This window comes from Pituophis catenifer, unplaced genomic scaffold, assembly GCF_029215685.1.
Source record: "Pituophis catenifer annectens isolate HBS135680 unplaced genomic scaffold, rPitCat1.0.hap2 SCAF_1, whole genome shotgun sequence".
In the NCBI taxonomy this organism is placed as follows: Eukaryota; Metazoa; Chordata; class Lepidosauria; order Squamata; family Colubridae; genus Pituophis; species Pituophis catenifer.
This window is the reverse complement of record NW_027256881.1, coordinates 292,918,288-292,930,264: the sequence shown is the minus strand read 5'-3', so window position 1 is coordinate 292,930,264 and position 11,977 is coordinate 292,918,288. Positions and strand designations below refer to the sequence as shown.

General features: G+C 35.9%; 1 protein-coding gene across 1 annotated transcript in view; it reads right to left on the bottom strand.

The window, feature by feature from the left end:
• Window positions 1-896: 896 nt before the first annotated feature.
• NUBPL (NUBP iron-sulfur cluster assembly factor, mitochondrial) overlaps window positions 897-11,977 on the bottom strand; it is a 57,308-nt gene continuing 46,227 nt past the window's right edge. Inside the window, exons 9-11 of the mRNA XM_070931371.1 lie at window positions 6,939-7,059; window positions 4,444-4,526; window positions 897-995 (exon numbers count right to left, since the gene is read on the bottom strand). Of these exons, the coding sequence (XP_070787472.1) occupies window positions 933-995; window positions 4,444-4,526; window positions 6,939-7,059 (267 nt within the window). The 3' untranslated portion in view covers window positions 897-932. The remainder of the gene's footprint in view (window positions 996-4,443; window positions 4,527-6,938; window positions 7,060-11,977) is intronic.

Genomic DNA, 11,977 nt, shown 5'->3' with positions numbered 1-11,977 from the left:
CGCCTCCATCGCTACCGGATCGGGCGATCCAGTCCGAACCGGGAGCATTTCACCCCTGCCTTGCTCTGAAGTTCCAATATCACTTTCAGAAAGTCTCACAACTTGCTGGAACAAGCTTTGGAGTGCTCCAAATGGAGCTACTCCATAAGAAAAAGAGAAATTGACAAAGATCAGTTGCCCTCTTAATCTTGCCAATGTAAATTCACTGATGCATCTAATGCCTTTCATGGATGGAAAAAATCATTTAGTCATAGTTTGATATCCAAACCAGTATATTTTGTATTTTACACTCAAACATATGAAGAACAAATTGTTCCCTGCATATGTTGATCCTTCTCAATCTCTGTAATAAATATAGATAGGTTTTGGACACCGCCCTCTAAAAAAACCTTCCATGTTTCATAAATGATTGACAGTTAAATGAATGATATTGAGCTCCACAAAATAGTTAGGTTTTTAATGGATCTTATGTTAGAAAGTACTAAACAAATGCTTTAAATGTTCACTTTCACAGCCATCATGAATTTTTTAGACCCATTTTAGCTGATGGTATATGTAATTTGTTTATTTATTTATCATATTTTTAAACAGGCCATCTCCCTCGCATGTAATAATTCTTTCTCTGGACTATACTCAGTGCATCTGATATAGTATTACTTTCTCAAGACTATATTCAATGCATCTGATTAAATAAATTGTAATCCATTAAATCTTATGTCCTAATGAGTTTATCGGTCTCTAAAGTACCAAAAGATTATTTGCTGGAAGAGTATCTTTAACTTACTGGAATTAAAGAATCTAAATATGAATATTAAAATATGTAACTGAAAAACTTTCCATAATACACAGTCATAAAATATTTGTTATTCATTTTGCTACATTGTCATAGGTCAATCATAAAATTCAAGGTGCAGTTCTTCAAAATGATGACTTCAAATTGGAAAAAGTGACAGTCTTTTCACTATTTCAGCAGCAATCTTCAAATAGGCTTGGGCCTGCAAGATATTTATAAATTCACCACATTAATATCCTAGATTAGAATGGATTATAAAATATTTCTTATGAAACAGGAGTACAAATCGCCCACCACCACCTGATTGCTGTTATAGTGTGATTAACTATACTAATTGTACCTAAAAAGTGGCCAATAGCAAAACATTGACGAATAAGATAGCAATTATGATGCAAAATTTTAGTCTGTATTTATGGGATAGGGAGATCTTTTATTAGAAACTCAGAACACTTCCTCACTTCTATGACTGCAATCTTACAATATTGTCATTAATGAGAAATGTCACCAGCATCACCTAAAAATTATGGTATAAGAACGTGCAAGAAAGCCTGAATCTTACAGAACTTGGAAAACTAATGAAAAGTTGGACTTTTTTAGCATGAATGTATTTGTTTATTTATTTAGAGAATTTACATGGTCACCCACTCACATTCAGTTGACTCTAGGCACTTACAAAAATAAATAAATTAAATTTATATTTAAGTTATGGATTGATGACATCAGCAAGTATTGTGGGTCCAATTGGCAAAAGAAAACTCAGAACCATATTGGTTGGAAACATGTGGATGAGGCCTTCATCCTGCACTGGATAGACAATGGCTAAAATGATGATGATGTTTAATTTGAGGGGTTTAGAGACAACACTAGGGTATTGCAGATGCCCGGCTACAATGTGGTGAGTTCTTTCTCATACTATACTTAAATATAGGTAGTATTATTGGCAAAAAAAGACCCCCAAACAGAAATGATGGATGCTCAATGATGAGTGAGAAAAGGACCTAAAGGGTGGACATGGAGTAAAATATTATGGTGTGAAAGAAAATTATATCTAATTAAGTAGTGGAGGTAGGTGAAAGAGGTAAAGTTCCGAAGAAGTCAAGCAAAAGGAAACTGGGTAAAAATCTTCCACTGAACCCATAAAAAAAAAAAGAATAAATTGATTGCTGTTGAAACTAGCACAAAAGTCAAGCAAAGTGCTATTTGAGGCCAAGATGCTGTATGTCAGGAATGTCAAAAAGACATCTGGAGTATCATACTTCTTGAATTCATGATCTAAAAATGTTTGGCTGTTGCTCATCAGCATAAACTGGTTATATGAGTTCCTAGGAGGGGGGAAACCTAGACCAAAAACAGAACAAGAACCAAAAAGCAAAAGTCTTATTCATATTATATAAATGCTTCACAACTTTGCACATAAAGGGTTTGGAGGGATTTGGTAAACAAAATAAGTGCTTTAATGCATTCTTTTGGATGCTAAGACTCTGACTCTAAAAAACACTGAGATATTTAAGGAGTGTGTGTGATAAAATAAAATAATAAGTCATAATCTAAGTATATTAGATATACTGCAGGCTACTTCAGCTGACTGCTAGCTGTAGTTCAGCAGATCGAACCTCACCGGCTCAAGGTTGACTCAGCCTTCCATCCTTCCGAGGTGGATAAAATGAGGAGCCAGATTGTTGGGAGCAATATGCTGACTCTGTAAACCGCTTAGAGAGGGCTGTAAAAGCACTATGAAGTGGTATATAAGTCTAAGTGCTATTGCTATATTGAGATGTTTTGGTTAAAGTGATTGGTTACAGTGAATGAAGACTTTCTTTATGAAGAAAAAATGAATGACAACTCAGAGGAAGGGGAAGATTAAGAAAGTTGTGTTTAGATGGAGTTGATGACATTGTCAAAAGCAGAGGTAAGAAGTTGAAAGAAAAAAGGTGATGCATGAAGGTAAATGGATATGGTGCAAGCAAGCACAGTTTGTAAGGGCAGAATACTGGAAAGTAGTATATTAAATAATGTTGGTGTTATCTCTACCTACCTACCTACCCATCCATCCATCCATCTAATATCTTACCCACCATTCTTGGTGTTAGGTTAATGTTGGTTGTTTACAATAATCAAGATATAAAAATAAGAAAATACATAATCAAAAAATCATTGTTACAATCATTTCAGGTGATAGGCATTACTGAAGGCCCTTTGGAGCAATGTTGTTCTGAATCATTTTTAGAAAGGCCTAGATCATACAAGCCAACTTCACTTCAAACAGAAAGCTAAATGGTGTCACAGTGCTTAGAATGCAGTATTGCAGGCTTAATTCTGCTGACTGCCAGGAGTTCAATTCAGACCGAGGTCAGCCTTCCATCCTTCTGAGGTCGATGAAATGAGGACCCAGATTGTTGGGGGCAATAGACTGACTCTGTAAACCACTTAGAGAGGACTGCAAAGGACTGTGAAGTGGTATATAAATCTAAGTGCTAATGCTAAGTCTAAAGTGTAGGCATGCCCTAGAAAATCAGCCCATTGGTATACATTTTGCAGAAATGTGGGATTAGTAATAATTTCTTAACTACTATTGACCAAAAAGCGTTAAATAGCAATTGTTTAAATTATATAAAATAAAACTGCATTCTACTGTCGTGAATGTCAGCATTACTAAAAAAATAATAAGAGGAAGCACAACATGAAAAATTGAAAGCAGAAATATAGAGCTCACATTCATCCTTCAGAAATGTCTTCACATGAATATTAGCTTATGTTCACTAGAGATATTTCTCCCTTCTCTTTTGCTTTGGAATTTCTAAGGGAATTACTACAGCTCACATTTCTGCAAAGCAAGGATCCATTTGCTCTAGCAAATAAAAAAGTTGACAGCTTAACACTAATCATTTGCCCATTAATCTGCTGACCAATCATCTGAAGGCCAAACACTTAAATATAGCATAAACAGAAGGCAGAACTAGACTCATAAATCAATAGATGAACAAAAGATCTACTGACCACAGAGGTTTGGTGTTTTATAGCTTTACAGATCTTTAGGATCAAAATCCTACCACAACTTCTAATCCTTAGCTACTTCCTATGCTATAATTTCCATTCTAAAGTAATTGTAAAACCCAATGCAACTTTTCTACTTGTCAACCAAATATTTATTAACTAGAGCATGGCATAAATTAAGATGTAAATTCTTAATTTGATGAATTAAGATGAATTTTACACTGAATTCTCTGAATTATAAAAGGGTAGTGAAGGTTCTTTCACTAGAACCTTTTTCTATAACTCTTCTCAGTGAATGATGTTTCCATGTTTTCAGGCAATTATTTTGGGAGGGAGGAGTCTCTTTTCCTGTCAGGTAAATATAATATAACTAAGTAAGGTCAGACATTTATACCTATAAAATTACTCAAGAATAAATTGAAAAAACATAGTCAATGTTTTATTATTCAAAAAATAACTTTCTATTGCTTTCTTTCCTACACAAAAATCTTAACTATTGCCTAGTATTGCCTGCTGAAATCATGGCTAAATAGTCATTATGAAAGAAGTAAAGACCAATAAAATAAGTTAGCTCTGTTGAAATCCTTTTAGCACAAAAATAACATGTTCTGTTCCAACAATGTCTACATTCAAGAAGTTTATTACATTAAACTTACTACATTGCTCTGGGGCTGTGAAACGACAATAGGTTTGCCAGAATCCGATGTTTCTCTTATGTGGACATGTAGTGGAATGTCACCTGTATTAAATATAAGAAGATTGGCACAAAGATTGAGCGTTACACAAATGTTTTAATTGAAGTAGTACAAGTAATACACCTGGTGTCGTATTTCAGAAGTATTAGAAATGATAATTAGTCAAGCCTTGTCAAAATTTTGGATTACTGAGATTATTTTAAAAAGAAATTGTTTCTAAAGATGACTGTAAAGTGATGTTTAGTCTCTCTTGTCTGCTAAAATTATCTAATACTGGCATGGGGGTGGAGACAAATATGACCTATTTAGGGTGATAATAAAGAAAACATGCCAGATCTGCATGCACCACTGAGACCAATTTCTTTTCAACTCCATAATCTCTTTTACTTTTCAGCCAAGTTAGTTCTGAAGAAATCTGTACTGCAATGCATGTACTTGGTGGTTTGCTACGTAAAATCAAGTCCAAATGTTATATTTTGTAATGCACACAAAAATAAATCCACAGTAAAATGTTCCAGTATATAACTTCTTCACGCAACACATTATTTCTTCAGCACTGCATCTCATTCCCTACTGATTTCCAGTGGTATAAAATTCTAATCAATATTCAAACAGATGCTTAAATATTTAATCAGCAAAATGAAAGTGTTATTGTTATCAGACAACTACTGATTTAAGTGCTAGTTAGATATTTAATTAATTTTCCCTCCCAACTGTTAACTGTATATTGAATTTTTCTACTCAGTAGGCAATTGCCACAGAAATAAATAAAAACTGTGTAATAATACTCAGAATCATCTCATTAAAAAAAAAATTTGCAGAAGATTAACTTTTTAGATTTAAATAATTCCATTATGCAAAAACTGACTGTAAAATCAAATCTACACTTAAATTGAGAATCACAAAAAAGAATCACAAAAAAGAACATATAGAATTTGTTCTAAGGAGTAGGTAAGGCAACTAGGGTCTAGGACGCTACATTTGTAATGGCATGGCCAGCAATCTTTTGGTGCTGCTATTACAAATATGCAACATAGTAGAGGAGGCTATGTCAATTTTAGGTTAAAATAAAACTTGTCAGTTTCTCAATGAATGCAGGATTTACTAAAATGCTAACAAAAACTAGAAACAAGTATAAATAGTTTTGAAAATACTTTTTCTGCAATAAAGGAGAGTATTTGTAGCCAGGGTGGATTTGATTTAAATCGAGTTGATTTAAATCACAATTTAAATCATGATTTAAATCACTAGTAAAAAGGCTTGATTTAAATCAACTCGATTTAAATCTTAATTTTTAAAGAGCAACTGTCATCTCTGCTACTCCTTTGACCCACTGTTGACTCACCGATAGTCCCAGTGTTGCAGAATATACAGCCTCATGCTACATAACTAAGCTCCATTTCATGCTGAATAAACTAAATTATTTATGTATCTTAAATAGAAAACTATCTTACGATAGATTTTTACCCCAAAAGTTTTTTATTAAAATAAATTCGATAAAAATAAAAAAAATCCGATTTAAATCAAAAAAATCCGATTTACATTAAAAAAAATCTGATTTTTCTGATTTTTTAAAAAAAAACATTGATTTTTATCCACCCTGTTTGTAGCTCAGGGTTGAAATGAGGGGTCCTTGGTGCTCTCTGAGCTTGCTTGTTTTCTTGCAGAGGTTTCATTACCCAAACTAGATAACATCATCAGCAAGCAGCACTAGTTTGGATACTGAAACGTCTGCAAAAAAACCAAGCAAGCTCAAAATGACTGGATGTTGAAAGTGCTTATAATTTTTTTATCTCTCGTCTTATAGCATACTGTATAGCAGGGATCCCCAATCTCTGGACTGCAGACCGGCACCAATCCGCAGCCTATCAGGAACCAGGTCATGCAAGTGAGCAAAGCCATGCACACACAGGATTCAGGCAACATGAGACACCAAATGCGCCCCCCCCCATAGAAAAACCGCATCCATACAACCACACAATCAGATATACATGGATACTTGTTTGTGAAATAACTAAGGAACTTCCTCTAATATGGGAGATGTTTTGTGCTGGCAGTAATATACACAAACTAGCTTTCAGACAGGAATCTTCGGTACTCTTCCAGAAGACAGCTTAACTCACCAAACATATAGATTTGGTGTCTACCAAACCTGTCAGCCTGAATATTTCTCTGAAAGTATTTTATGCCTTTACTTTATCAGCTTCTAAGTTCCGGTCTGAATGACCCAATGTTATTATGGGTAGTTAATGACCACTCATTCATTCACTGTTTATATCATAATAGATACACACATTCCATATATTAGAGTAGCAGCAATAACTACAATGCAGGAACACAATCCCAGTTTCTACAACTCATATTTAGTTTCATTAAAATCAACACCTAATAATGAAAAATTGTATTGCATCCTGTTTTGTCTAATATAGGTTTTATTTTAAACCACATATTCTTACCTAAAACATCTATACCAATATTCTTGGCTAATTTCTTCACTCCATCAGCTCCAAAAATATGCGTTTCATGTTTGCATTTTGGACATTGAAAAACGCTCATGTTCTGTATAAGGCCCAATACCTGGCAAATTGTTCAAACAAGAACAAATCAGAAACAGGTTTAATATTATAGAAACAGTTAAGTTGAAAGATCAGTTTCATCTACTTATCCAATTTTATCAAAATAAAGCCAGAAATATATCCTAGTCAGAAAAAAAAAAGTATTCATTCGCCAGAATTTCTTGATCAACAGTTCTAGAGAAATGCCAGTTTCCTTTGGAGGGTTAAGAGTTCTGGAAACACCCTGTTTATAAATTGAAATCCATTTGAGCAGGAAGGAAAAAAATCAGTAATTGTAAGTCCAGAACACTATAAAACAAATGACAGTATGTGAGCTATCATTGAAATGTCTTTTATGGGCTGACCTTAAACAATAGTTAGTCAGATGGACATTTATTTAGAAGTAAGTCCTGGTCTGTACAATGGGATTTATTCCCAAATTTGTATCTTTAAGACTGTTGTATATAGGAGTTGCCAAAATCTATTGATTTGATTGCTCATTAAATTAGCCCGGATTCTTCAGCAGCCAATAAGCCAATAAGCCCCTAAAGTAATAGAAAAGAGAAAGAAAAAGAAAAACAGGAGCAACATTAATTCTGCTCTTCAAAATGTGTATTCACTGATACTCCGAAGGGGAGGGTAGCTCAGCCTTTTCTATTCTCTCTACAAATCAAAAGCACATTTGAAGAGCAATTAACTTAATTATTTAAGCTATAAAAATGACACGTTATTGACAGTACTTATATTAGATGTAGCGTTTCAGATGGTAAATGGATTAACATAGAGAATCTGTTATATGCAATCTAGCTAACTTATCTGATAATGGTGACTAAAATGTTTATCCTTTGCCAAATTTTTGGGAGGAAAAGACAAAACAGCACTCAATCTTTATATTAAGCCTATTCACCTGAAATATTACATTCTCCTGGTTTACTACTTTTCTAGGTCTAGATTATAGTAAAGCACCTACAACACACACAAGCGTATTTGCACTATTAGACCTCTTATTCAAGTACAGAGAACAATGGACTAATACACTCCAAGAAATCTGACATGTCTATATATGTATGATGAAGAACAATTATTATATATATTATGTTGGGTCATACATTGGATGTTAATCCCTGCTACACAAAATAAAAAACAGGAAAAGGTTTTGAAGTCAGTCCAAGCAAATCCATGGTAGTCCTTCCCCAATATTGTCTATTATACACAACTGTTCTACAGTACATGTGCTCTGAGTATGTGTTAGTATACTGCATATATAGGTAGTTCTCGGATTATGATAGCAATTGGGACTAGGTTTGTACTTGCTAGGCATGTGGTCATAAAGCATGACATCATGTGTCTACATCCCTTAGCAACAATCCCAGCAGTCCCAGTTACCATTGTAACCTTGGGAATATGGTTCATTAACCAGAAAGCATCAAGAGTCTCAAGTAAGGAGCATGGGAATGCCATAGGGTGGGCGTAGACAATACATGGCCAAAGTGAGGCTGGGGGAAGCAGAATGCCATGCTGTGTGAGAGAGCAAATAAAAGTCAAGGGAAGCAGGATACCATGCCAGGTGAAGGAAGGGAAGCTGGGGACTTAACAGAATGATTTGTGACAGCTTCCCCATTGACTTGGCTTGGGGGAAACCGGTAGGGAAGGTCACAAATAGGGATGATAGCGCATTACAACTGTCAATGTGAGCTGGTTGCTAAATGCCCAAATTGCAATCACGTGGTCACAGGGGTGGTGCAAGGCCAGAACTTCGAATTGTAAGTGCCATTCATTCAGCACAGTAGCAAATTTAAAGAGTTGCTGAATGACTACTTGGTAAGCAAGGCCTGCCAGTACTTCCTAGAGAGAAATACAGCCAATTGTAAACTGGCTTGCCAGACACTCTTTATATTAGAAATTCCAGCTTGCATATTAGAAATTCCCGCTTGCATGTGCCTGATCGGAGAAAAAATTGTGTTTAGGATGTACTTCTGGCATACTGATCAAACTGCCCAGAATTGTTAGCAGGAAGTGTTATAATTGTTACACATTCAATGTCAAGATTTATAGAGGCTATCCCTTCTTTGGCATCAATTTGTCCATCTATAATAAAGAAGGAATACTGACCTCAGTGTATCAGGGTTAGTGGCTAGAATTGCAAATTGAAATCTTTAATGGGTTAGGATCCCATCTGAACGATGTACATGCCTGAATGTTAAGGTCTGTAAGGAGATCATCATCATAGCCAATTTCGTTGTATACATGATGTACAATGACAATAAAGGCTTTGAACATAGTCAGCATCCCATAACTATATGAAGATACCTTGAAAAGCTTTCCCTGTACTACTAGCAACTGAGCTTTGGAGTACTCTTCCCTGGGTTCAAGGAGCGTATGTGCAAACTGGGGGCAAACATTATTTTCTATTTGTAGCTTAGTGCTCATAGGCTAATTATATCTTTTGTCATTTAAGTGCCCCTTGGACAGCATTACTGTGATAATTAACGTGTCGTTTAAATTAAGTATTATTTATTCTACTTGGCGCTTTGGTTTTACCTTGGTTATTTTATGGATGGAAATCTGGATAGATAGCAGACTATGGCTATCCTTGACTTACCACCACAATTGAGCTCAACATTTCCGTTGCTAAGCGAGACAGTTGTTAAGTACATTTTGCAGCATTTTACGATTTTTCTTGCCAAAGTTATTAAGTGAATCACTGCAGTTAACTTAGCAACATGGTTGTTAAGTGAATCTGGCTTTTCAATTGATTTGCCTGTCAGAAGGTCGCAAAAAGTGATCACATGACCCTAGGAAACTGCAACCGTCATAAATATGAGCCAGGTGCCAGGTGTCATCATCGTGGGGATGCTACAACCATCATAATTGTGAAAAACAGTCATAAGTCACTTTTTTTAGTGTCTTTGAAACTTTGAATGGTCACTAAATGAATGGTTAGAAGTCAAAGACTACCTATAAATACAGATTGATAAATAATAAAAATACATGTTTAAATGCATAACTTGCAGTACACAAAAAGCAGTGGTGAAAATGTGGGATTCTCCCCACTGAAGTAGGTTGGGAGAAGTACCATTGCTAAAGAACTCTCAGGTTGACAAGTTGGGACAATAATTTACATCTTCAATATGTTTCCCCCCCATTTCTGCAGTAACTTCAGGAGAAGGAAGTCCTTTCAGTGTTGAGTTAAAACTAACAATGGGTTTGAAAGCAGTTTGCCAATAACCAATACAGTTCCACCTAGCATAAGGCAATAACAATTTCAATGTAATCTCTCTCTCTCTCCCTCTCTATCTTTATCTGTCTCTGTCTTTCTTCCCCCTCTCTCCCCCTCCCTCTCCCTCTCTTTCTCTCTCCCTCGCTCCCGCTCTCTCCCTCTCCCTCCCGCTCCCTTCCTCTCTCACACTCTCTCCCTCTCTCCCCCTCCCTCCCCCCTCCCTCTCCCTTCCTCTCTCACACTCTCTCCCTCTCTCTCAGCTGGAAATCAAAATACAGATAACAGATATAATTAGCATGCAAAATCTGAGTCAACTTGCAGCAGTAAACAGCCATCTGCATGACTGATGGGGGGGGCAATAATTCACACATACGTAGAGGTGTTTTAAACAGTTGGCATTGCGCCTATACACCTAGGCAGAGACAAGTCACTTTCCTGTTTAAAACAGGTTTTCACGGTCAGGACAATTGACAGCAGTGAAAACTGTCAAGCATATCCCTGGCTGCAAACAATGCTATGTAAGTCTGCACTGGTCATATATACAGCAAGGAAACTTTTCCACACACATTTCCATCTAGTTTTCAGATCAGACTTGAGCAGTGGTGGGATTCAGCCAATTTGCACCACTTCAGGAGAACCGGTTTGGTGAACTGGTTGTTGGAAGAAATCATTAGGACAGAGAACCGGTTGTTAAATTATTTGAATCCCACCACTGGACTTGAGTACCCTAGACACTTTAAAGCAGGGGCATCCAATCTTCGCAACTTTTAAGACTTGTGGATTTCAACTCCCAGAATTCTGGGAGTTGAAGTCCACAGGTCTTAAAGTTGCCAAGGTTGGATACTCCTGCTCTAGAGGGATCTCTAGAGGGATTTCCTGATCCTGTCCCATGCATATCTAACTCCCCAATACACACCTTTCTTGGTTTATTTGTTCTTTAAGAATGTTATTTACATTAGTCATTATTTGCCAAACTTCTGTAATTAGCTTTTCAAGTATCATTCTTATAAATAATTTTGGTTTACATTACCAGAAGAATAGTTATGGTGACAGATTTCTTTATATAACTTCCCTGGGCCCATCAATGTTCAAACTGCAGATCGAGTTTTGTTACCTCCACGCTACCTTAGGTTGAATAACATGTTTCCATATTCATGGAAATACAAAGATTTCAGAAACAAACTTAGCTCATATGACTCTGACAAAATTAGGCAAATATTCAACTTTTGCAAAGGATTCTGTATTTACAGATCAATGGTTATTATCACATTCACATAAATTTTAGGAGAAAGCAGCAAAATACTTTAGGCATAGCTGCACTTTAAGTAGCAAAATAGTTGTTATCATTTAATAAGTTGCATTTGTTCAAGAAACCTTTTATGTGAATGATTCATACCATTTTAAGCAGTGGTGAAATCTAAAATTTGTTACTACCCATTCTGTGGGCATGGCTTGGTGAGGGAGTAATGTGACTGGGTGGGCGTGGCCAATTTTTTTTTTTATACTTTTAAAACCATTTTTTCTACAACCTCTTCCACGAAGAGGTTGTAAAAAAATGCTTTCAAAAGTCTCTGACGATCCCAGCTGAGTTGCCTGATCAGCAGAGCCTTTTTTTCTTTTAAATGCCTCTGACAATCAGGCAACTCAGCTTGGATCGTCAGAGGCATTTAAAAGAAAAAATACCTCTGCCGATCAGGCAACTCAGCTTGGATCGTCAGAG